At 46.0% G+C, this 24,634-nt stretch overlaps 2 protein-coding genes across 2 annotated transcripts in view; one reads left to right on the top strand and one right to left on the bottom strand.

Moving 5' to 3' along the window:
* The first annotated feature begins 207 nt into the window (after nucleotides 1-207).
* mrpl22 (mitochondrial ribosomal protein L22) lies at nucleotides 208-9,441 on the top strand. Its single transcript, XM_020521435.2, has 7 exons — nucleotides 208-257; nucleotides 352-394; nucleotides 1,655-1,787; nucleotides 3,045-3,110; nucleotides 5,014-5,091; nucleotides 6,530-6,599; nucleotides 8,215-9,441. The coding sequence occupies exons 1-7, from the start codon at nucleotides 230-232 to the stop codon at nucleotides 8,421-8,423; spliced, it is 627 nt and encodes a 208-aa protein (XP_020377024.2). The 5' UTR covers nucleotides 208-229; the 3' UTR covers nucleotides 8,424-9,441.
* A 3,842-nt stretch (nucleotides 9,442-13,283) lies between these two features.
* Nucleotides 13,284-24,634, bottom strand: part of LOC109921393 (amyloid-beta A4 precursor protein-binding family B member 3-like) — a 78,071-nt gene continuing 66,720 nt past the window's right edge. The window contains exons 7-9 of the mRNA XM_048603493.1: nucleotides 21,434-21,549; nucleotides 19,284-19,463; nucleotides 13,284-13,718 (exon numbers count right to left, since the gene is read on the bottom strand). Of these exons, the coding sequence (XP_048459450.1) occupies nucleotides 13,473-13,718; nucleotides 19,284-19,463; nucleotides 21,434-21,549 (542 nt within the window). The 3' untranslated portion in view covers nucleotides 13,284-13,472. The remainder of the gene's footprint in view (nucleotides 13,719-19,283; nucleotides 19,464-21,433; nucleotides 21,550-24,634) is intronic.

Raw genomic sequence — 24,634 nt, forward strand, 5'->3', positions numbered from 1 at the left:
CATCCCCCCCCCCCCCACCTCCCCCCCCCCCCCCCACCTTTCTCTTCCCCCCCCCTCCCCATTCTCTTCCCCCCCCCTCACCATTCCCCTCCCACACACGAGGGACTCCCACCTCATTTTCCTCGTCTTCACCCTCCCCCCTCAGTGACAGCTCTCTCCTCAATCTCACCGTCCTCTTCAGTGATGGCTCCCTCATCAATCTCCCTTAGTGAGGGCTCCCCCTCAGTGAATGCATAACACCTTCCCCCAGCAGCTCAGTGAGTGTGTTCCCCTCCTGACCCTCCAGCAGCTCAGTGAGTGCAGTGTTGCTTCCTCCTCACCCTCCCTCACTCTCTGTTTTCTGTCTTGTAGGTGCTGCATTTATCAGGAGTTTGCTGACCCACATTCACAGCAGGTAAGACTGCGGTTATGAACCCTGAAGAAAGACTTGTGTTTACTTAGTGCTGCCTCTCGCAGCCTCAGGGTGGTGTTTCACCATCTTGGAAAATGTTGTAATGCCCGAAAACCTGCAGCCAATTTATGCACAGGAAGCTCCCACAAACAGCACTGCTGTAATTTCTTGGAGTGTTTCTTCCCAAAGCAGGGTCACATGATCTCAGATTTTTCTCCCTCATCCCATCCTGACACCCCACCCCCTTTCAGTTCTCAGTAAGGGGTTCCAACAATTTTTTTAAGCCTCCAAATGAGGTTACAGTGGGGTAAAGTTTGGGTAGAACAGGAGAAGACCATCTACCATTTTTTTAAAGTGCTTTTGATTGCGATAAATCGTGGCCCAGGGCACTAGGGAGACTATCCCTGCTCTACCTTTCTCTCTGTAACTGTACTTGGCAACTCCTTTTGATTGCTGAACATCTACACATGAACTCATCCACACATTTCTGTCTTTGTCCATCCAGCTGATTCTTGGCAATTTTTTTTGTTCTTTAATGAGATTTGGGTAAGGCTAGTGTTTATTGTCCACCCCTAATTGCCTTTCAACCCTCCGAGTCAGTTCGGAGGATGGTTAAGAGTCATGTTGCTGTGGGTCTGGAGTCACATGCAGGCCATGCCAGGTAACGATGGCAGGTTTTCTTCCCTAAAGGATGTTGGTGACCCGGATGGGATTTTACAACATTTGATGTTAATATCATGGTCACCATGACCAGACTAAATTTAAATTCCAGATTTATGAAATGTAAATTCTACCAACTGCAATATTTGCCTTTGAATCTGTGCCCCAGAGTATAATCCTGGGCTTCTGACATTGCCACCGCAATACCATTTCTCTTCCAACACCTACTCCACCGATTGGAAATTTGAACAAGTCATCGGAAAGTTTCCTCTGTGAATCTAAAATGGTAAAGGGATAATCTGTGGATCTTGAGGGGTACCTTTTCACGCAGAGGGTGGTGCGTGAAGCGAATGAGCCACCAGAGGAAGTGGGTGGAGGCTGGTACAATTACAACACTTAAAAGGTATCTGAATGGGTATATGAATAGGAAGGGTTTAGCAGGATATGGGCCAAATGCTGGCAGATAGAACTAGATTAATTTAGAATGTTTGGTCGGCATGGACAAGTTGGACCGAAGGGTCTGTTTCTGTGCTGAACAGCTCCATGATTCTGAAGTATTGAGATGTATCATAAATCACAACTTTATTATGCCTCTGCTTACAGATTGCTCGCATCATGCAGCCTTGTTCCTCAGTCCCACATACACAGCAGCCTCCCTCTACCTGCCAAGAACTGGGAGAGGAAGAACCGAGTGGTTTACCCTCCGCAGCTGCCAGATGAGCCTCGCAGACCCGTGGTAAGTTGCCCCGTGTTGCTGAGCCTGTTCTTAGGTGGCAATGAACATTCAGCACAGAAAGAGGCCATTCAGCCCAACTTGTCCATGCTGGTGTTTAAGCCTCACATTCGTATAATCCATCACTACAAGCACGTGTGGCAAAGAAATAGAAGTTTATCCAGTGTCCACTTTATGTACACGAATGTAATGAAATAGGAGGCAATTCAGTCCCAGAGCCTGTTCCACCATTCAATAATATCATGGTCCATCCGATTGTTGCTACCCTCAGACTCAATTGTTACTCAACAATGTATCTACCTCTCTCAAAAGGGGAAGCACCACCATGAGCCCTGTCAAATCCCCTCAGGATTTTTCATGCCTCTATGAGATTGCTTCTTACTCTTTTCAAAACTGAAATGGATAACAGGCCCAGTTTGTCCAACCTTTTCTCACAAATCAGTAGAGTGAGCCTTCTGTGAACTGCTTCTAATGCAACGATGTCCTTTTGTAACTGTGGAGACCAAGACGGCGCACAGTATTCCAGATGTGATCTCACTAGTGCCCACTACAACTGTAGCAAAACATCCTTACTTTTATATTCCATTCCCCTTACATTAAAGGGCATCATTCTATTTTCCTTAGAGATAGTAAGAACATAGAACAGTACAGGCCGTTTGGCCCACGATATTGTGCCAACCTATTATCCTACTAAGCTCAACCTACCCTGCATACCCTACATTTTACTACCCTCCATGTGTCTATCCAAGAGTCGCTTAAAAGTCTCTAAAGTATCTGACTCCACTACCACTACCGGCAGCGCATTCCACGCACCCACCACTCTCTGTGTAAAGAAAAGAACTACAGATGGTAGAGTCTGAGATAACACAGTGTGGAGCTGGAGGAACAGAGAAGGCCAGAGGAGCAGGAAAGTTTGACGTTTCGGGTCGGGACCTCTATTTTCCTTCCTGCATTTGTACTATTCGACGTAACTCCTCCCTGCGATAATGAGTTCATGTTACGTGTACAGTGTTCCTTCAGTGGCACCACAGCTTGGAATGCTTTCTGCACACAGATCTGGAAGTGCTGAGTCTCTGATTGTGTTAGTATGTGGGTCAATTGTGATGGTGTCTGACTCTCTCTCAGGCACAGATCACTGAGGTCCTACACACAAAGCAGGAGCAGTGTGCTGTGCGGTCCTATTGTCCCAGGCACAGACAAGGAATTGTACAGTGCTGAGGCTGAGCATTTGATTATAAAAATTGTTTTGTGTTTCAACAGGAAGTTTACCACTGCAGGAGACAAATCAAATACAGCAAGGATAAAATGTGGTATCTGGCAAAAATGGTGAGTATGTTTTATGGTTATTATGGTAATGTGCCTGGAGAAAATACCATGTTGATTGTTGATTATTTCGATAGTGCACGTAGCATAAATGTTAACCTATTTTATGATGATTTTTGTAACGTATCTGGTGTAAATGATAAGGCCCTGTTTTCTGCACATTGTGTAATGTGATGTTAAAGGTAAACAAATGTTCTCTAGGAAATTGGATACTGCTCAAAGGCAGATCAGGTGGAGAGGCTGCTCACCTCAGTACCATTCCCACTGCTGCTAATCAGAATTCCCTACTCTCCCCAACCGGGACAAAGGGAAGCCCTTTCTTCTCGAAACTGGCCCACATGTCCTTGGAGATTTAGCCACTTGCCTGGTCTCGCTCCTTGTCATGACAGGCAGTGCCAATCCTGGGTCACACGGGTGAGCTGGATGACTGAGACAGTAATCCCCAACTCAGCCTGCTCCTTTTTAAAGGTGCCTTTGCTTGTGGATACCTTCACCCAGAAAGAATCTTCAGCTCTCTTCTCTGTAGTTTCATTGTTGTAGTAACTCCTCACCTTCCACTGACCACAGCTGTAAATTGTGTCTTGCCAGCAAAATGAGGCACTGCCCAGGGAAAGGGGTGAGCACTGACCTGGTAATGCTGCTCAAGAATATTTCCACAATCTGCTGAGGTTATGAAACCATTGTCTTGAGTTAAGAAACATCTTGCAGTGGCTTCATCTTGACACGGAGCTGTAAGGGAGACCAAGATCATCAAGGGTGAAATACAGACTGTTTCTCATTACATCGCACAGACGTAATCCCTTGTACTACAAGGACAAGTGCTGCCTGATCCCCCTTCTACCACATTCAGACAGTTTCCAAAGTATTCCCAACTTTCTCTGTCGGGAACAAATGCAGAGAATCTCTGGCAGTATCTGTGGAGAAAGTGAATGTTTCAAGTCTGATATACCTCTCCTTCAGAACTGAGTTTCTCCAGCATTCTCTGTGTTTGTTTTAGATCCACAGTATTTTGCTTTTACCACTGTCAGGACGTCAGTTTTGTGAAATAAGCTGCGTGGAGCAAAGGACTGCTTCCTATACACGTTTTTGCATGTTATCCAACCCTTAACCATCCCAAAATAAGGAACCGTCAGGCTACAGAATGAGGGTCAGGTCCCAAGCAGAAAAAGCAGATTGTTTTGCTCCATGTCTGGACTGGTTCCTCAAAGATTTTTTTTCTTCTTTTTGCTTCTTCTGTTTATCTGGCTAGCTTGGATTTAAAAAAAATTGTTCAGTTTATGGGTGTTGTTGGCAAACCTAAGCATTTGTTGCTCATCCCTAACTGCCCTGGAGAAAGTGATGGTGAGCCACCATCTTGAACCATTGCAGTTCTTGTGGTGTATGGACACCCACAGTGCTGTTAGGATTTTGACCCAACAAGATTAAAGCAGCAATGAAATCTGTTGCTGTTCCAAGTCAGGATGGTGAGAGGTTTGAAAGGAACGTGCAAGTTGTGATAAGTCAATAAAACTTAGGAGCAGAAATAGACCATTCAGCCCATTGAGTCTGCTCCACTATTCAATGGGATCGTGGCTGATCTGATGATCATCAACTCCACTTTCCTGCCTTTTTCCCATAATCCTTCATTCCCTTACTGTTTAAAAATCTGTCTCCCTCACCCTTGAATGTGCTCAACATCCCAGCCTCGATAGACCTGTGTAGTAAAGAATTCCACAGACCCATTACCCCTTTAGAGAAGAAATTTCTCCTTATCTCTGTCTTAAACGTGCAACTCATGTTCCTGTGTATGTATCTGCTGCCCTTTCTAGAAGATGGGTTTGTTGCTGTGTAGAGAGCCTCGGAAAGATGCTGCTGGAGATTGTGGTAACCTGTATGAAGGATTTGAACATTAAGGTTTGTGTTGCAGATCAGAGGGATGACGTTCGACCAAGCGGTTGCCCAGCTGCAGTTCAATGACAAAAAGGGAGCGAAGGTTATGTTGGAGGTAAGAGATGGACTTGAAGAACGGGGTGGTTCGGGCAATTGCTGATATGAAGCACCTGGCCTAGAGGGCTCATTTTTAAACACTGACACAGTGAAAGAAATCATTGCATTTATATAGCACCTGGTATGCCAAACTGCTTTACAGCAAATTATGTACTTTTTCCATGCCCTTATATAGGGCAAATGGCAGGCAATTTATGCAGATCAAGCTTCCAAAAACAGCAACAAAATAAGCAGGTATTCTATTCTTGATTAAAAACCGAAAGAGCTGCAAATCAAAAACAGAAAACAGAAATTGCTGGAAAAGCTAAGAGGAAGGGTCATTCGACCTGGAGCATTAACTCTGACTTCTCTCCACAGATGCTGCCAGACCTGCTGAGCTTTACCACCAATTTCTGTTTTTGATGTTGGCTTTGGGATTAGTGTTGGTCAGAACACCAGAGAAAACACTCCTGCTCTCCTTTGAATAAGTTATAGGATTGGTTACATCCTCCGTGCAACAACAGACAGACCCTCAGTTTCATATCTCATTCCTAGTCTGTGATTTATATGTCTAATAAAATATAAGACTTAGCAGCAGGTGCATGACATTTAGCATTTTGAGCCAGCTCTGCCATTCGAACAGGTGTATAACGTATGGGGGTTGGTTAGCTCAGTTGGATGGATGGCTGGTTTGTGATGCACAGTGATGCCAACAAAGTTGTTTCGATTCCCACATCGGCTGGGGTTACCATGAAGGCCCCACCTTCTCGAAATCCCCCCTCACCTGAGGCACAGTGACCCTCTGGTTAAACCACCACCAACTAGTCATCTCTCTCTAATGAGAGAGCAGCCCTATGGCCTGCAAGGATTTTGCCTTACCTAAATTATATCCTGTAGTTTCAGACACCTCCACGAGAGACAACAGCCTCATGGTATTGACTTCTCCAGCTGAGTCTCGAAGGAACCTCAAGTGTTGTCACACTTTTAACCAAGTGACACTGATCCAGTACTGTGGACATTGCAGGTGGGGCCTCAGTTGAACATACCACTTGAGAAAACTGTATTGTAGGAATGCAGCAAACTATTTGTAAACAGCAAGCTCTAACAACTCATCTTTATGGAAGGAAACTGCCATCCTTACCTGGTCTGGCCTACATGTGACTGCAGACCCACAGCAATGTGGTTGACTCTTAACTGTCTACTGGGCAATTAGGGATGGGCAATAAATGCTGCCTCACCAGCAATACCCTCATCCCGTGAATGAATAAAGAAACAAAAACGTACTTCATTATCTGTAAAGTGCTTTGTAGCATCCTGACATGTTGAAAGGGGTGTACAAATTCAAGTTTATTTATTTTCACACTCTCTCCGTCTCACTGCTTTCTTTTTGGAGTTGTGGTATTTAGTCCATTCATCATCGTGCTTCAATCTGTGCTTCTGTTTGCTGCCTCTTTCAGGTTCTTCTGGAAGCCCAAGAAATGGCTGTCAGGAACCACAATCTGGAGTACAGATCGAACCTATACGTAGGTAAGAGCAGACCCAGTAATTTTACAGAAGTCTGTTAGTTTCACCATCACCGGTACTGAAATTACGTTTTAATACGAGGCGCTTTTTTGAAAAACCGAAAAACTGCGGGTGCTGTAAATCAGAAACAGAAACAGAAATTGCTGGAAAAGCTCAGCAGGTCTGGTAGCATCTGTGGAAAGAAATCAGAGTTAACACTTCGGGTCTAGCGACTCAACTGAACTTTCCCATACAATTTCTGTTTTTGTTTGTGCTTTTTTTTAAAAAGTTCTGTAATTTCAGAAATGTGTCCCCCAATCTGTACCCAGCAACCGCCCGCAGACAGAAATGTAATAAATAACTAAACCCTTGCTTTTAGTTTTTTCCTTTATTTTTTTCATGGGATGTGGGGGTCACCAGCAAGGCCCAGTTTTTGTTGCCCGTCCCTAATTACCCTGGAACTGGGTGGCTTGCTGGGCCATTTCAGAGGGCAGTTAAGAGTCATCTACCCACAGCTGTGGGTGTGGAGTCATATACAGTCCGGACCAGGCAGGGATGGTGGATTTCTTTCCCTTAAGGACATTAGTGAACTGAGTGGGTTTTTAACAACAATCGACAGTTGTCATAGTCACCATCAGCCAGGCTCCTTTGTACCAAGTCGCATCAGGAGATATTAGTGCCCAAAGCTTGCTTAGAGAGGTCGGTTTTGAGAAGCAGCTTAATATTGGAGAAAGAAGTGAAGAGGTCTGGGGAGGGAATTCTCAATTTATTAACTGAACTTCAAATCTCTCAGGTGGACTGCAACAGTTCAAGAAGGCAGCACGCCACCACCATCTGGAGGGCAATGAGCAATAAATGCTGGCCAGTCAGTGACACCCACATCCCACAAATGGATTTTAGAAACAAAAAGAGCTGCTGTGGTGGAACATGAACCCAGAGCTTCAGCCTAGGCCTGGGATTGCGCGTCCTGTGATATGATTGCTATGCTACCAGTGGTGTTCATTCGAAAAAAATTAAAAAGACAGGCATTTATTTTTCACTCTTGATATCTACTAGAATCTGAGAACACGTAATAGCTGATGAAATAATTTGAAGTGTAGTCAATCCTGTAATATATGGCACATGATCTGCACACAGAAAGCTTCCACATGCAGCAATGTAGTAATAACTATATTGAGGGATAAATAAGAGATAACACAGTGTGGAGCTGGAGGAGCACAGCAGGCCAGGCAGCATCAGAGGAGCAGGAAAGTTGACGTTTCAGGTCAGGACCCTGCTGTGTTCCTCCAGCTCCACACTGTGTTGTCTCTGACTCCAGCATCTGTAGTTCTTGCTATCTTGAGGGATAAATATTTGCTGAGGACACCAGGGTGAACTCCTGTTCTCTTCTTTGGAATCTAAAAGACAGGCACTCTGGTGCGATACCGAAGGAGTGCTGTGCAGAGTGTCAGCTTAAATTTTTGTGCTCTAATCCTGTAGTGTGACTTGAACTCACAACCTTGTGTCTCAGAGGCAAGCCTGCTATCTGCTGAGCCATAGGCTGGCTGTAGAAGTTGGGACAGTAAGAAGGTAAAAGTAGATTATCTCATTGTAGGAAAAAAATTCACTTCCTGTTCCTTCTTTTCCCCACCCGTCTCAGCTGAGTCATTCTCAAGTAAGGGTCAGTATCTGAAGAGGATTCGCTACCATGGGCGAGGGATGTTTGGCATCATGGACAAAGTCTACTGCCACTACTTTGTCAAGCTGGTGGAAGGAAGCCCCCCGCTGAAGAAGGCAACAACCGGCTTTGACCAGGCCAAGGAGTATGTGCAGCAACTGCGTAACAGAACCATCATTCACTCCCTGTAATGGGGCTCCATTAGCTGTGGGCTGGCCCAGCACAGCACTGTAGCCTGTCCTGCAACAGGCCTGGAAAGCGACTGCAAATAAACACCAGCGATTTAGCGAATTGAGTTTGCGTTATTCCAGAAACCAAATTGGCCTGCTGTCTCTGTGAGGCCCCAGCGAACAGTCAGGATTGCACAGGACATAAGGAGTAGGAACCTGTTCCACCGTTCACTAAGACCATGGCTGACCCGAGATCCCTTGATTCCCTGAGAAAACAGAGCTGTGGATGTTGACGATCTGAAACAAAAGCAGTTTGCAGGAGAAACTCGGCAAGTTTGGCAACATTGAAAAATGGAGTTTATGTTGATATCTGGGGAGGGGTGAGAGAGGGAAGGAGTGAGCACGTAGGTGCAGGTGGAACCCAGAGAGAGAAAATAAAAAAGTTGGGCAGACAAAGGGATGGTTAATAGTAAGCCAGGGAAGAAGGAAAGCTAGATAGGTAATAATGAGGGGATGGAATTGGGTTGGCTGTGTTGAAAGCTACCCATGTCATAACAGGATGTGGAGGTGCCGATGTTGGCCTGGGGTGGACAAAGTCAGACGACACCAGGTTATAGTCCTACAGGTTTATTTGAAATCACAAGCTTTCGAAGCGTTGCTCCTTTATTCAGTCTGACGAAGGAGCAGCGCTTCAAAAGCTTGTGATTTCAAATAAACCTGTTGGACTATAACCTGGTGTTATCTGACTTCTGCCCATGTTATGACTGGTCCTGGAGTTTGGGGTGGGTAATAGACATGGAAAGAGGTGTTCATGTTATTGAACTCCTGAAGACTGTAATGTCCCCAAGTGGAAGATGAGATGTTCTTACAGCTTGCATTGAACCTTGCTGGTACACTGTGGTCTCCTAAATTCCCTGTTTTTGGTGATTATTTCACTTGACAGACTTGCAGTTTATTCTTTCCCATAAGTGGAAATCTAACATTGTGTTCGATCACCTTTCATTGACGCTTTCTATAAAATGTTTGTCAGTTAAACCAATGTAACTGATCTGATTCACTCTGTTTCTGATGTATTGTACATTCGAGCCACCGGAATCGTTTAGTTAAAGCTGCTGTGACAACTGGTGAATGCAGAAGAGAAAGGTTAAGTACAATTTCAATCTTAACAGTAGGCCTTTCCAACTGCTCCCCTTCCCTAATAAGACTGTGCAAACACCCTAATGGTCTAAGGTCAGGGGTTGATCATTTAGAACTGAGATGAGGAGGAATTTCTTAACTCAGAAGGTGGTAACTGCTGTGTCGTCGAGTGTGTTTAACATTGAAGACTGATAGGTTCTGTAAGGGCTAGTGCTGTGTTGCAGTTCACATGGAGACTCCCAGTCATTTAGGGCAACACGCCCTTTTACCTGCATGTTGTAGCCTGAAGCTACAGATAGTGTTGGTTGAGACTTCAATATTCTTCCCATAATATAGATGACCAGGAATGTCTCCTGCTCTCACCACCTGCCATTAGCATGTGTTGGAAGGACTTCCAAGTTGGTAGTCACCCAGTTTGGCCCACTTACAAATGCCTCCTCCATTGGACATCAAGTCCCTGAGCATAGAGCTTCTAGCTTAAAGATGGCGACACTACCCGCTGCCACTAGCTGAGATACCAGGGATCTAAAGGATGGAGGGATCAGAAACTAAAGTTGAAGTGGAGCTATGTTCAGCTACAATTCTTCTGAATGGTGGAACAGACACCATGGTCCAGTTCCTTGTCTGATTGTATATACTGTGAACAGATCTGAGCACCACATATTGGCCTAGGAGGGAGTACAGCATAGGTTTACAAGAATGATACCTGGACTTCAGGGCTTAAGTTATGAGGAGAGATTGTACAAAGTAGGCCTGTTTTCTTTGGAATTTCGAAGATTAACAGGCAATCTGGTCAAAGTTTTCAAGATATTAACTGCAAAAGACAGGGTAGGTAAAGATAAACCTTTTCCACTGGTTGGGGATTCGAGAACTGCATTAATGACAGGTGGAAGGAAACAAGTGTACTGTAGCCAAATTTGCAGTTGACACCAAATAGGTGGAAAGACAGGTTGTGAGAGGGATACAAACAGTTTACAGAGAGATACTGAGACAACAAGGCGTCGAGCTGGATGAACACTGCAGGCCAAGCAGCATCACAGGAGCAGGAAGGCTGACGTTTTGGGCCTAGACCCTTCTCCAGACCCTTCTACAGAGAGATACTGGTGAGTAAATTGTCAAAAAGCTGACAAATAGAGCACATTGTGGGAAACGTGAAGTTGTTCAGTTTGGAAGGCAGAACAAAAAGAACAGTATTATTTAGATGGACAAAAATTGCAGAAAGCTGCAACACAACGGGACCTGGGGGGAGTTGTGCACAAACACAGAAAGCTAGCTCACAGGGGCAGCAGGTAATCAGGGAGGTTCATGGAATGTTGGCCCATGTTTCAAGGGGGTTGGAGTGTAAGAGTATGGAAGTCTTACTGCAACTTTACAAGGTTCTGGTGTGACCACATTTGGAGTACAGAGAACAGTTTTAATCCCCTTATTTAAGGAAAGATATCCTTTCATAGGAGGCAGTTCAGGGAAGGTTCACTAGGATGGTGTCTGGTATGGAAGGATTTCTAATGAGCAAAAACTAAGCAGGTTGGGACTCTGCTCCCCTGAGTTTAGAAGAATGAGTGGTGATCTCATTGAAACATATAGGATTCTTTAGGGACTTCACAGGGCCAATGCTTAGAGAATATTTCCCCTCATAGGAGAGTCTGGGACCAGAGGGCATAGCTTCAGAATTAAAGGGTGCTATGGCCCCGAGTTCTAGATTCTCCCTCATCATCCATCCGGTCAGGTCCCCTCAGGATCTTTCATGTTTCAATTCAGTCTCTTCTAAACTCTAGAGGATACAGGTTTAGCTCTAGTCTTGCCTCAGAAAGCAATCTATGTATTCTAGGTATTAGTCTAGTAAACTTTCCCTGATCTCCTTCTGACACATTACCATCCTTCCATGAGTACAGTGACCAGTACTGTACACAGTACTCTAGATGTGGTCTCACCAGTATCGTGTGTAACTGAAGCATAAGCTGCCTACTCTTACATCCAGTCCCCTGCATAATAAAATACAACATTCTATTAGCTTTCCTGATTACTTGCTGTACCTGCATATTAACCACAGGTGATCCATGCACTAACCTCCCGGATCCCTCTGCAGCTCAGAGCTGTGTAGTCGCTCACCATTTCGATCCCATGCCAGAGGCTAAAGAGAGAACAGGGAAGTTTCTTTTTGTCACAGTGTCAGAGGATACTGTCTGCACCTTTGATAAGAGCTGGATCATTGCTGAGGCAGGGACAGAAATCTGATTCGAAGGAAAAGGGGGCCAGTACCTGAAGAGGAAATGATCATGGTGAGTTCACCTGCTTATGCTCCTTCACCAGTTATTGACTGGGTTAAGAAGGGGAGAGGGAGTGTGCGAGTGAGGAGGGCAGTGAATAGGACAGGACCAAGACACAAAAATTGTCTGAGACAATTAAAGTATCAAGACCAAGTATTGCTTAGAGAGTTCTGATATCTGTCAGCTGAAACTATTAAGAAAAAGGCCACCATTCTCACATTCACAATTCAGTTTATTTAATAAACAATGGTCTGTTCACAACATCGTTCTCCGCCAGTCCCTGTGGTTGAATCATTATGGGGACTCAAAGTGATAACATCGCTTTTGAGAATGTTTTACAATGGCTGCAACTTTATTGAGTGAAACACAGAGGTCAAATTTCCTGGCCGTGAGGAGGAAATGTGAAGCAGTTTCTGGTTACACCAGCACTGCCCCTTTATGAGAGGAGCCCGTAGCCTGATCACCTACAAAGGCCCCACCACACCCAGGAGGAGGCTATACTGCCCTCTGATCACTGAACTCAACTCCATTTTCCTATCCTAGCTTTATCCTTCTTGACTCCCTGAATGGCGGACACAGCAGCTTAGCCGTAATCTCGTTGGGCCAGTCATTCAGAGGCCCGGGCTAATGCTCTGTATCCATGGGTTCAAATCCCATGATGACAACCAGCAGAGGAAGCTTGAAGGGCTGAATGACCTCATCCTGCTGCTGTTTGGCCTTATGACCTCCTCTTCTTCATGAGTGGAGTGGAGCAGAGGGAGCAAAGGAAGTGAATTGCCTCGGATGGGTTCTCCCTGTTTCTCCCCTGAATTCTTTCAACAGTGCAGCACCAGGCATTAGGGAAGAGTCCATGAGAAACATTGATTGAGAGAACATGACCTCACCAAGTGGTTGTGAGCTTGTCTTCCAGGAATTTGCGTCTCCAGTGTTACCTGCAGCTTAAATTGGAACCAAATGGAATTCGATTTTCCATACAATTCTGATAATGCAGTAACTCTCCAAAGAGGAACCTTACCATTTGTTCCACCACACTCCTATAAAATTAAAATAAATGCAACTCATGACTATTTCTATAGTTGTCAATCACCTTAGATTAATTACTGATTAAAACCAGGTCCCTTGTGTGTGGTCCCTCCTCCCCCCACCTTCTCCCAATTTCTCAATGAACCAGCCCTCATCCCCACTGTGCCCACCCACATCCGACACAGAACTCCCTACCACCTTCCCCATCTCTGGCTCAATCCCCGCCCGCATCTCACTGGCTTATTCCCCATCACGTCCACTCTCCCATTTTCACCTCCCTTCTCCCTTGTGCCTAAACACCCTCCCCACCTAACCTGCCACTCTATAATCTGATATTCGCCCTTCACACAGAACCCCCCATCTCCCTTAATATCTCCCCCACCCTCACAACTATTTACCCCTCCCACTCCTAAATTGTCACCCAATAGCTTGTGGCCTTCCCCCTCAAACCCACCAATTGTGGATCCTAGTTCCTCTCCCATTCCCAAGACCCTATCCCTTCTCCACCCACCCACATGCCCCATCACTCACCACCCCAACTCACCAAGGCTCCCTTTCTCCAACCTCACCTCAAGAACCATTCCCCCAGCCTCGTCCACTTCTGCCGCTCCCCAACACCGCCACCGCCCCTCCCCCTGTGACACTATGGCATTTGCAACACCGAATGCTTGTGTTTAAAGGTGTCCAGCAGGGCCAGGATGCCACGTTTCAGATTGGAGCCACTGGTGAACTTGGGGGCAGAGAGGAGGGGTCCAGGCGTGGCACCCGCACCATCAATCATTGGGGAAGACAGGTGCTTCTTCAGGCCTGAAGAGGGTGCCTGTGAGTGAGTGGCCCTCTTTGATCTCACTGTGGGAGCTGTAGCCACCAAACACTTCTGGTATTGTAGCTGTAGGATGGAAGGACAACAATGGGTTAATGGACCTTGGACGAGGAACGGAGTCAGAGACTGGCAAATGGCACATTGTTTAAAGGGCAGCAATGCTGGGGATGGTGGGTGGGGGAATAATTGATTCCTTCAGGAGATGATTGGGGATCAATTATTTTCTGTCCTCTCCCTTTCAAAGAACATTTCACCATTGGGCTGGGCACAGTCAGACCTGACATTGTCCCATGCTCACTCCTGACAAAGGGCACACTCTCCTGAAGAATCTCACTAAAAAAGGAGACCATTTGCCCATTTGTATCTGTGTTGTCTCTTTGAGGGGGATATCCAATTAGCTTCTCTACCCATTGCCCTGCAAATTCTTCCTTTTCCAAGTGCTCACTCAATCCTTTTTTAAAAATTATTTCTTCAATATGAATCCACCACTTTTGCAGGCACTGCATTCCAGATCACACCAGTGAAAAGTAAAATTCTTCTCATCATGCTTGTGTCTTGCGAATAGCCTCAAATCAGCTTCTACCTATTTACCTTGACTAGCAGAGGAAGCTTGAAGGGCTGAATGACCTCATCCTGCTGCTGTTGCTGATGTTTGGATTTATGACCTCCTCTTGTTCATGAGTGGAGTGGAGCCGGGCAGATATATCTATTCAAATGTGCCACCATTTTGAACACCTCTTATATTGCCACATAACCTTCTGATCCCTAAGAAGAACAAGTCCAACTCACCTCCTGACTCCCCAGAGCCTGTCCACTATCGACAAGACACAAGTCAGGAGTGTGATGGAATACTCCCCACTTGCCTGGATGGGTGCAATTTCACTCAGAAACTTGACACCATCCAGGACAAAGCAGCCGCTTGATTGGCACTACATCCACAAGCATTCACTCCCTCCACCACTGACGCTCAGTAGCAGCAGTGTGTACTATCTACAAGGTGCACTACATAAATTTACCGAAAATCCTTAAACAGCACCTTCCAAACTCACAACTCCTACCATCTAGAAGGACAAGGGCAGCATATATATGGGAACACCACTGCCTGCAAGTTCCCCTCCAAGCCACCTCACCATCCTGGCTTGGTAGGCAATGGCCTAGTGGTGTTTTCATGAGATTTATTAATCCAGAAACTCAGCTAATGTTCTGGGGTTCTGGGTTCAAATTCTGCCATGGCAGATGGTGGAATTTGAATTCAATTTTTAAAAATCTAGAATTAAGAATCTCCTGATCACCATGAAATTGTTGTTGAATGTCAGGAAAAAACCCATCTGGTTCATTAAAACCCTTCAGTGAAGGAAATCTGCCATCCTTACCTGGTCTGGCCTGTATATGACTCCAGACCCACAGCAATGTGGTTGACTCTCAACTCCCCTCTGAAATGGTCTAGCAGCCACAAAGTTGTACCAATCGCTACAAAGTCTCAAAGAAATGGGACTGGATGGATCACCCGGCATCGACCGAGGCACCGGAAAAGACAACGGCAGAAACAGCCCTGTCGACATGCAATGTCCTCCTCACTAACATCTGGGGGTTAGTGCCAAAATTGGGAGAGCTGTCTCAGACTGGTCAAGCAACAGCCTGATATAGTCATACTCTCAGAATCATACCTTACAATGTCCCAGACACCACCATCACCATCCCTAGATACGTCCTGTCTCACCAGCAGGACAGATCCAGCAAAGGGGGTGGCACAGTGGTATACAGTCGGGAGGGAGTTGCTCTCGGAGTCCTCAACATTGACTCCAGACCCCATGAAGTCCCATGGCTTCAGGTTAAACATGGGCAATGAAACCTCCTGCTGATTACCACATACTGCCCTCCCTCAGTTGATGAATCAGTATTCCTCAATGTTGAACAACACTGGGAGGAAGCACTGAGGATGGCAAGGGCACAAAATGTACTCTGGGTGGGGGATTTCAATGTTCACCACCAAGAGTGGCTCGGCAGCGGTACTACTGATCGAGCTGGTCGGGTCCTAGAGGACACAGCTGCTAGACTGGGTCTGCAGCAGGTGGTAAGGGAACCAACAAGAGAGAAAAACATACTTGACCTCATCCTTACTAATCTGCTGGCTGCAGGTGCATCTGTCCATGACAGTATCAGTAAGAGTGACCATTGCACAGTCCTTGTGGAGATGAAATCCCACCTTCACATTGAGAACAACCTCCATTGTGTTGTGTGACACTATCACTGTGCTAAATGGGACAGACTTCGCACAGATCTAGCAACTCAACACTGGGCATCCATGAGGCACTGTGGGCCATCAATAGCATCAGAATTGTACTCCAGCACGATCTGTAACCGCATGGCCCGGCATATCCCCCACTCAACCATTACCATCAAGCCGGGGAATCAACCCTGGTTCAATGGAGAGTGCAGGAGCAGCACCAGGCATACCTGAAGATGAGGTATCAACCTGGTGAAGCCACCATACAGGACTAGTTGCATGCCAACAGCGAAAGCAGCAAGTGATAGTCAGAGCTAAGTGATCCCACAACCAACGGATTAGATCTAAGCTCTGCAGTCGTGCCCCATCCAGTCGTGAATGGTGGTGGACAATTAAACAACTCACTGGAGGAGGAGGCTCCACAAATATCCCCATCCTCAATGATGGAGGAGCCCAGCACATCAGTACAAAAGATAAGGCTGAAGCATTCGCAGCAATCTTCAGCCAGAAGTCCCGAGTGGATGATCCATCTCGGCCTCCTCCAGTGGTCCCCAGCGTTACAGATACCAGTCTTCAGCCAATTTGATTCACTCCACGTGATATCAAGAAACAATTGGAGACACTGGATACTGCAAAGGCTACAGGCCCTGACAACGTTCCGGCAATAGTACTGAAGACTTGTGCTCCAGAACTTGCTGTTCCCCTGGCCAAGCTGTTCCAGTACAGTTACAACACCGGTATCTACCCGACAATGCGGAAAATTGCCCAGGTATGTCCTGTACACAAAAAGCCGGACAAATCCAACCCGGCCAATTACCGCCCCATCAATCTCCTCTCGATCATCAGTAAAGTGATGGAAGGTGTCAGTAACAGCGCTATCAAGCAGCACCTGCTCAGCAATAACCTGCTCAGTGACGCTCAGTTTGGGTTCCGCCAGGGCCACTCTGCTCCTGACCTTATTACAGCCGTGGTTCAAACATGGACAAAAGAGCTGAATTCAAGAGGGGAGATGAGAGTGACAGCCCTTGACATCAAGGCTGCATTCGACTGGGGGTGGCATCAAGGAGCCCTGGCAAAACTGGAATCAATGGGTATCAGGAGCAAACTCCCCAGTGGTTGGAGGCATACCTGGCACATAGGAAGATAGTCGTGGTTGTTGGAGGTCAATCATCCCAGCTCCAGGACATCTCTGCAGGAGTTCTTCAGGGTAGTGTCCTAGGCCCAACCATCTTCAGCTGCTTCATCAATGACCTTCCCTCCATCATAAGGTCAGAATCGGGGATGTTTGCCGATGATTGCACAATGTTCAGCACCATTCACAACTCCTCAGATACTGAAGCAGTCCGTGTTCAAATGCAACAAGATCTGGACAATATCCAGACTTGGGCTGACAAGTGGCAAGTGATATTCGCGCCACACAAATGCCAGGCTATGACCATCACCAATAAGAGACAATCTAACCACCGCCCCTAGACATTCAATGGTGTTACCATCACTGAATCCCCCACTATCAACATCCTGGGGTTACCATTGACCAGAAACTCAACTGGACTCACCACATTAACAGATTGGCTATAAGAGCAGGCCAGAAGCTGGGAATACTGTGGTGGGTAACTCACCTCCCGACTCCTCAAAGCCTGTCCACCATCTACAAGGCACAAGTCAGAAGTGTGATGGAATACTCCCCACTTGCCTGGATGGGTGCAGCTCCAACAACACTCAAGAAGCTTGACACCATCCAGGACAAAGCAGCCCACTTGATTGGCACCACATCCACAAGCATCCACTCCCTCCACCACCGACGCTCAGTAGCAGCAGTGTGTACTATCTACAAGATTCCCTGCAGAAATTCACTAAAGTTCCTCAGACAGCACCTTCCAAACGCACGACCACTTCCATCTAGAAGGACAAGGGCAGCACATATATGAGAAGACCACCAGCTTCAAGCTCCTCTCCAAGCCACTCACCATTCTGACTTGGAAATATATTGCCGTTCCTTCACTGTCACTGGGTCACAATCCTGGAATTCCCTCCCTAATGGCATTGTGGGTCAACCCACAGCACTCTGACTACAGCGGTTCAAGAAGGCAGCTCACCCCCACCTTCTCAAGGGGCGATTAAAAATACATGACAAATGCTGGCACAGCCAGTGACATTGTGAGTAAATAAATTAAAAGTGCCCCACCCCAAACCCCCTACTTTTCAAATGTGTCTGGGGGCAGGGCTGATAAAACTCACAGAAGTCTTCGCTCTTAGCAAACATTGATTGACTGATTGTCATGTGTACCAAAGTACAGTGAAAAGCTTTGTTTATGAGCAGTACAGGCAGATCATAGTAAGCAAGGATGTACAGACCTAAACGATTTGGACAGAGCCATGAAAGAACATTATTAGTAACTTTTACAGATATAGAATTTAAGTTTACAAGTGTAGAATGGTTATAAGAAATGTTAGAGTTAGATCTACTATAGGGAGCTTGCAAAGAATTGCACAGGGTTGGCACAGAGTGTGGGGAGATGTGGTAAGTACAAACTAGGAACAGGTCAAGGCTTCACCTTGTGAGAGAATTAGCTTCTTGTGGTCTTGTGACCTTCCCAATGATGCTGCAAATGATCTTATTTGTATAATCACATTAATCTTTTACACTACAAACCTCTTTCATTGGACCTGACTCGACACAAACTCTGGAGGGTGTTTGATATTTTCTAATCTACCGGTTCAGAGATGTCACTACACACTTCTGAAGCAGGTGGGACTTTTTTTTTGTCCTTTATTCATTCACAAGATGAGGGTGTCACTGGCTAGGCAGCATTTAGACTCTTAATTCCAGATATTCATTGAATCCAAATTCTACCATCTGCTGTGGCAGGATTTGAACCCAGGACATTACCTGGGTCTCTGGATCAACAGTCCAGTGATAATACCACTAGGCCATTGCCTCCCCGCTTGTACCCAGGCCTCCCGGTCCAGGGCTAGGGACATTACACAACAGCTGCTCTGGAGCCTGCTGTATTTGCTTTAAATTTTATTCTTTTTGGTTCAGTTACCTCCTCAATCACGCTCACATACACGATGACCCTCAGGCTAAAACACCACCGGTCGTCTCTCTCTCTCTCTAATGGGACAGCAGCCCTTTGATCCTCTGGGACTGTGGCAACTTTACTTTTACTCCAGGTTTGAATGCTTTAGAAGGACTATTATTGAGCTCATTGGGCAGCTTCTTTGAAGAGCTGAAACAGGCACAATGGGCCGAATGGCCTTCTTTGCTTGAGGGTTCAACCACACCATGATTCTACATTTCAGGGGAAAGAGCGGTGGGAATGGGGGCAACACACAGAGCCAGTACGGGGGCAGCAGGCTGAGTGGCCTGTTCCTGTGACACCCAGCACTACAAGAAGACTCACCATACAAGCTGCCTGAATGGCCTCAGAGATGTAGCCAGCGTCAGGCTCACACCAGAAAACGTGGCACTCAAAATGCTGGAGTCCCGTGTCCACGATGAGGCCGAAGGTATGTGGGTCCTTCCCAATGCCCAGGAAGGTCAAGTACCGTACCTGGCACTGCCAACACAGCTCCCTGCTCTCCTGTATAGAACAAACAACACAACTTGTACCAATTCTGGAATCCACATTATAGGAGCAATGTGATTGCACTGGAGGGGGTGCAGAGGAGTTTTATCAGGATGTTGCCTGGGCTGGAGAGTTTCAGTTCTGAAGAGAGATTGGACAGACTGGGGTTGCTTTCCTTAGAGCAGAGGGGATATGATGGAGATGTATACAATTATGAGGAATATAGACAGCATAGACAGGAAGAAGCATTTCCCCTTTGGTGGAGGAATCAATGACCGGGGCATAGATTTAAAGTCAGGGGCAGGAGGTTTAACGGGGATGTGAGAAAAAACTTTTTCACACAGCAGGTGGTGAGAATCTAGAACTCACTCCCTGTAAAGGGTGGTAGGTGCAGAAACCCTCATGACATGGAAGAAGTGTTTAGATGTGCACTTGTAACACTAAGGTATTCATGGCCATAGGCCAAGTGCTGGGAAATGTTTTAGAATAGTTAGATGGCTATTGTTGACTGGCATCAATTCGATGGGCTGAAGGGCCTTATTCTGTGCTGTTGACTTGTCTGCCTGTAAGGCTAAGGAAGTAATTAGAAAGAGGTGACTGAAGTCTGGGCCAGAGCAGTAGATCATAGATTCCCCTACAGTGTGGAAACAGGCCATTCAGCCCAACATGTCCACACTGCCCCTCTGAAGAGCATCCCACCCAGACCCATTCCCCTACCCCTGCATTTTCCATGTCTAACCCAAACATCCCTGGACACTATGGGCAATTTAGCATGGCCAATCCACCTAACCTGGACATCTTTGAACTGTGGGAGGAAACTGGAGCACCCGGAGGAAACCCACACAGACACAGGGAGAATGTGCAAACTCCACACAGACAGTCGCCCGAGGGTGGAATCAAACCCGGGTCCCTGGTGCTGTGAGGCAGCAGTGCTAACCACTGAGCCACCGTGCCACCCCAGTAGGCTTGAATTACTGTGTTAATAAAATAGGGAGACAGATGGAAAGGCAGAAAGGTTTCAGGATGGTGTTTCAGAGCACTGGACTCAGGCAGCAGATGAAATGAAACATGTAAAAATGTGAGGTGATTCATTTTGGAAGGACAAACTTGAAAGCAGAATACAGGGTTAACGGAAAGATTCTTGGCAGTGTGGAAGAGCAGAGGGATCTTGGGGTTCATGTTCACAGTTCCCTGAAAGCTGCCACCCAGGTGGATAGAGTTGTGAAGAAGGCGTATGGTTTGTTAGCTTTCATTAATAGAGGGATCGAGTTCAAGAGCCATGATGTTTTGCTCCAGCTATACAAAAGCCTGGTTCGGCCACATCTGGAGTATTGTGTCCAGTTCTGGTCGCCTCAAAGATGTGGAAGCGTTGGAAAAGGTGCAGAGGAGATTTACCAGGATGTTGCCTGGAATGGAGGGAAGGTCTTACGAGGAAAGGTTGAGAGAGCTAGGGCTTTTCTCTTTAGAATGACGAAGGATGAGAGGTGACTTGATAGAGGTGTACAAAATGATCAGAGGTATAGATAGAGTGGACAGCCAGAGACTTTTCCTTAGGGTGGAGGTAGCTATTACGAGGGGGCATAGTTTTAAAGTGAGTGGAGGTAGATACAGGGGAGATGTCTGAGGTAGGTTCTTTACTCAAGAGAGTGGTAGGGACGTGGAATGCATTGCCAGAGAGGGTAGTGGAGTCGGCCTCATTAGGGGTATTTAAGCGGCTATTGGATAGGCATATGGATGATAGTATAAGGTAGGGGTGGAGGTTAGATAGACCTTAGGATTATGGTAAAAGGTCGGCACAACATCATGGGCCAAAGGGCCTGTACTGTGCTGTACTGTTCTATGTTCTCTGTTCTATTGACACAAGGATTACACACAGATCAGCATAGAATGTGATGATTCTCCGTGTCTTGATTGCAGGGTTTGAGGGTGAGAAAGCGGGTGTGAAGGGGAGTGACATTGAGGTGTCAAGTAGAACCTGTGCTCACCTCCCCCTTAGACACAGACAGAGTGGTATCCGTAACCTGGAGGAGAACTGAAGGCCAGTCACATCTGTCCACTGAATCCAACAGACTCTTTATCACTCCGTTCACCAGCTTCATTCCTGAAAGGACACCAACATCCAGAAAATGAGAAACAAACTGATGGAAATATACGCTCAGCAGGCCTGGCAGCATCTGTGGACAGAAAGCAGAGTTAACTGTAGTGACATTCAGCCTGTAGAACATGTAACAGTTTGTAAATGATTTGGATGAAGGAGTGGAAGGGTGGATTAGTAGGTTCGCGGATGATACGAAGGTGGGTCACGTTGTGGACAGTGCAGAGGGCTGTTCTAGGTTACAAAGGGACATTGATAGGATGCAGAGCTGGGCTGAGAAGTGGCAGATGGAGTTTAACCCTGAAAAGTGTGAGGTGATTCATTTTGGAAGGACAAACTTGAAAGCAGAATACAGGGTTAACGGAAAGATTCTTGGCAGTGTGGAAGAGCAGAGGGATCTTGGGGTTCATGTTCACAGTTCCCTGAAAGCTGCCATCCAGGTGGATAGAGTTGTTAAGAAGGCCTATGGTGTGTTAGCTTTCATTAATAGAGGGATCGAGTTCAAGAGCCGTGAAGTTATGCTCCAAATATACAAAACCCTGGGTCGGCCACATCTGGAGTATTGTGTCCAGCTCTGGTCGCCTCATTACAGGAAAGATGTGGAAGCGTTGGAAATTGTGCAGAGGAGATTTACCAGGATGTCGCCTGGAATGAAGGGAAGGTCTTACGAGGAAAGGTTGAGAGAGCTAGGGCTTTTCTCTTTAGAACGACGAAGGATGAGAGGTGACTTGATAGAGGTGTACAAAATGATCAGAGGTATAGATAGAGTGAACAGCCAGAGACTTTTTCCTAGGGTGGAGGTAGCTATTACGAGGGGGCATAGTTTTAAACTGAGTGGAGGTAGATAAGGGGGAGACGTCAGAGGTAGGTTCTTTACTCAGAGAGTGGCAGGGGCGTGGAATGCATTGCCGGAGAGGGTAGTGGAGTCGGCCTCATGAGGGACATTTAAGCGGCTATTAGATAGGCATATGGATGATAGTATAAGGTAGGGGTGGAGGTTAGATAGACCTTAGGATTAGGGTAAAAGTTCGGCACAACATCGTGGGCCGAAGGGCCTGTACTGTGCTGTACTGTTCCCTGTTCTATGTTCTATGTTCTAGTTACCAGACTGAAACTTTAACTGTGTTTTTCTCTCCACAGACCTGCTGAGCTTCTCCAGCAATTTTTGTTTTAGTTTCAGACTTCCAGTATCTGCAGATCTTTAGTTTTTGTGATAGAAATATACAGTTGAGAAATAAAGCAATGTATGATAAAAGAATATATTTCGATGTTAATAATCCTATGAAAATATATACCATAAAAAACAAAGTACAATCTTGTTAGAAAATCATGTTTTAAATTACCGAAGGAGCTGCGGATACTGTAAATCAGATACAAGAACTGAAATTGCTGGAAAAGCTCAGCAGGTCTGGCAGCATCTGTGTTTTCAGTTCTGAGGAAGGATCACCGGATCTAAAACATTAATTCTGATTTCTTTCCACAGATGCTGCCAGACCTGCTGAGCTTTTCCAGCAATTTCTGTTTTCGTTTATGCTTTAAATTACGCTTTGCAAAAAAAATGAACCATTTTTCAAATTCTGTTGCTTCACTATGCTTTTTATGTGTGTCTGGATAAGTTTAAACACGAGTTTACAATGTGAATGAACTTTTGTAACCTTGGTTTGCATATGAGTCTCTAATGGCATAAAGTTGTACCAGTCTGTGAGATGGAATAGAAATTGATAAAACGTCTGAACGCCTGAGAGTCTTATTATTTAATAAAGTAGTAGATCAGGAGCAAATGCTCAAGGTCAATTAAAAATCAACCATGTGCCCTGGTGAGTCATAGATGGTTTATAAAAGAGGAGACTCCCTTACCTTTGGTGGTCAGCATTGTCTTCCCACGCATTGCATATAATTTGATTAATTGGAAACACGGGTGATTTAGTGACGGCAGATAATGGGTGAAAAGTAACACAAGGTAGTGGTAAAAAAAGGCCATTCAGTTGTATGTAATAACAATGTTGTTGTGCTGCAGTGGTAGTGTCCCTGCCACAGAGCCAGGAGGACTGGGATCTAAATCCCACCTGCTGCAAAGATGTGTAATAACATCTCTGAGTAGGCTGATTGCAAAACATAAGAAAGAAAGCTTGCTTCTTTTCTGCGGTTACTTCTGAGCCCTAGAGAGAGACTATGCAGTGTCCAAGAACATGCTAGGGGCTGTCGATAACCAGTGGGCACTGCAGGGGCTGGTGGGCGGTGGCGGCATCATCTCCCACCAAAACAACATTTTCATTTATTTCAATTAGTTTGTATCAAAGTCTTGGTTTGTACTGCTGTGTCCCTACGAGAGGTTAACAATCATTAACTTAGTTTATTTGCAAGTAGTTCTTCGAGGGTTTTCAGAGCAATGTAGGAAAGATAGCCTGCGGCAACGTCCCTGCTTCTGGCCCAGGAGTCCCAGGTTCAAAGCCCACCCACAGGGAATGCAACCCAGTCTATTCCAGCTAAAAAGCATGACAGTACCATGTCTATAAGAGAAGGTGGTGAATCTGTGGAGCTCATTACCACAGAGGGTTGTGGAGGCCAAGTCGTTGAGAGAGATAGATCGGTTTGTGATTAGTCAGGGGATCAAGGGGAGAATGGGATTGAGCAACATATCAGCCATGATTGAATGGTGGAGCAGGCTTGATGGGTCGAATGGCCTAATTCTGTCCCTATATCTAATCGTCTTACGTGAGCTTGCTGGGTAAGACTCTCAACTCTGAGTTAGGAGGTTGTAGGTTCATGTCATACTCCAGATCTCTGGTGGTGCAGTGGTAATGTCCCTACCTCTAAGCCAAGAGTCTTGAGTACAGGAATATAATGGCAACTCTGAACCGGTTGAGTAGGAAAATGTATATATAGAAGGAGAACCCGCCTGCCTGTCTCACCTCCTTGGTTCCATTTACATCGAATGTACCCGAACATATGATCTCTACTTGGTTGATGAGACCTTCTGTGGCTACCTCAGGGGCAGGACTACACTGTCCAGCACCAACCAGCTTTTTTATTGAATATCAAACTTCCTTTTGAAAATCACGTGTTGTTCTGGTGCCCCTTGAAGGCCTGG

This window comes from Rhincodon typus, chromosome 12 (assembly GCF_021869965.1).
Source record: "Rhincodon typus isolate 14 chromosome 12, sRhiTyp1.1, whole genome shotgun sequence".
Lineage (NCBI taxonomy): Eukaryota > Metazoa > Chordata > Chondrichthyes > Orectolobiformes > Rhincodontidae > Rhincodon > Rhincodon typus.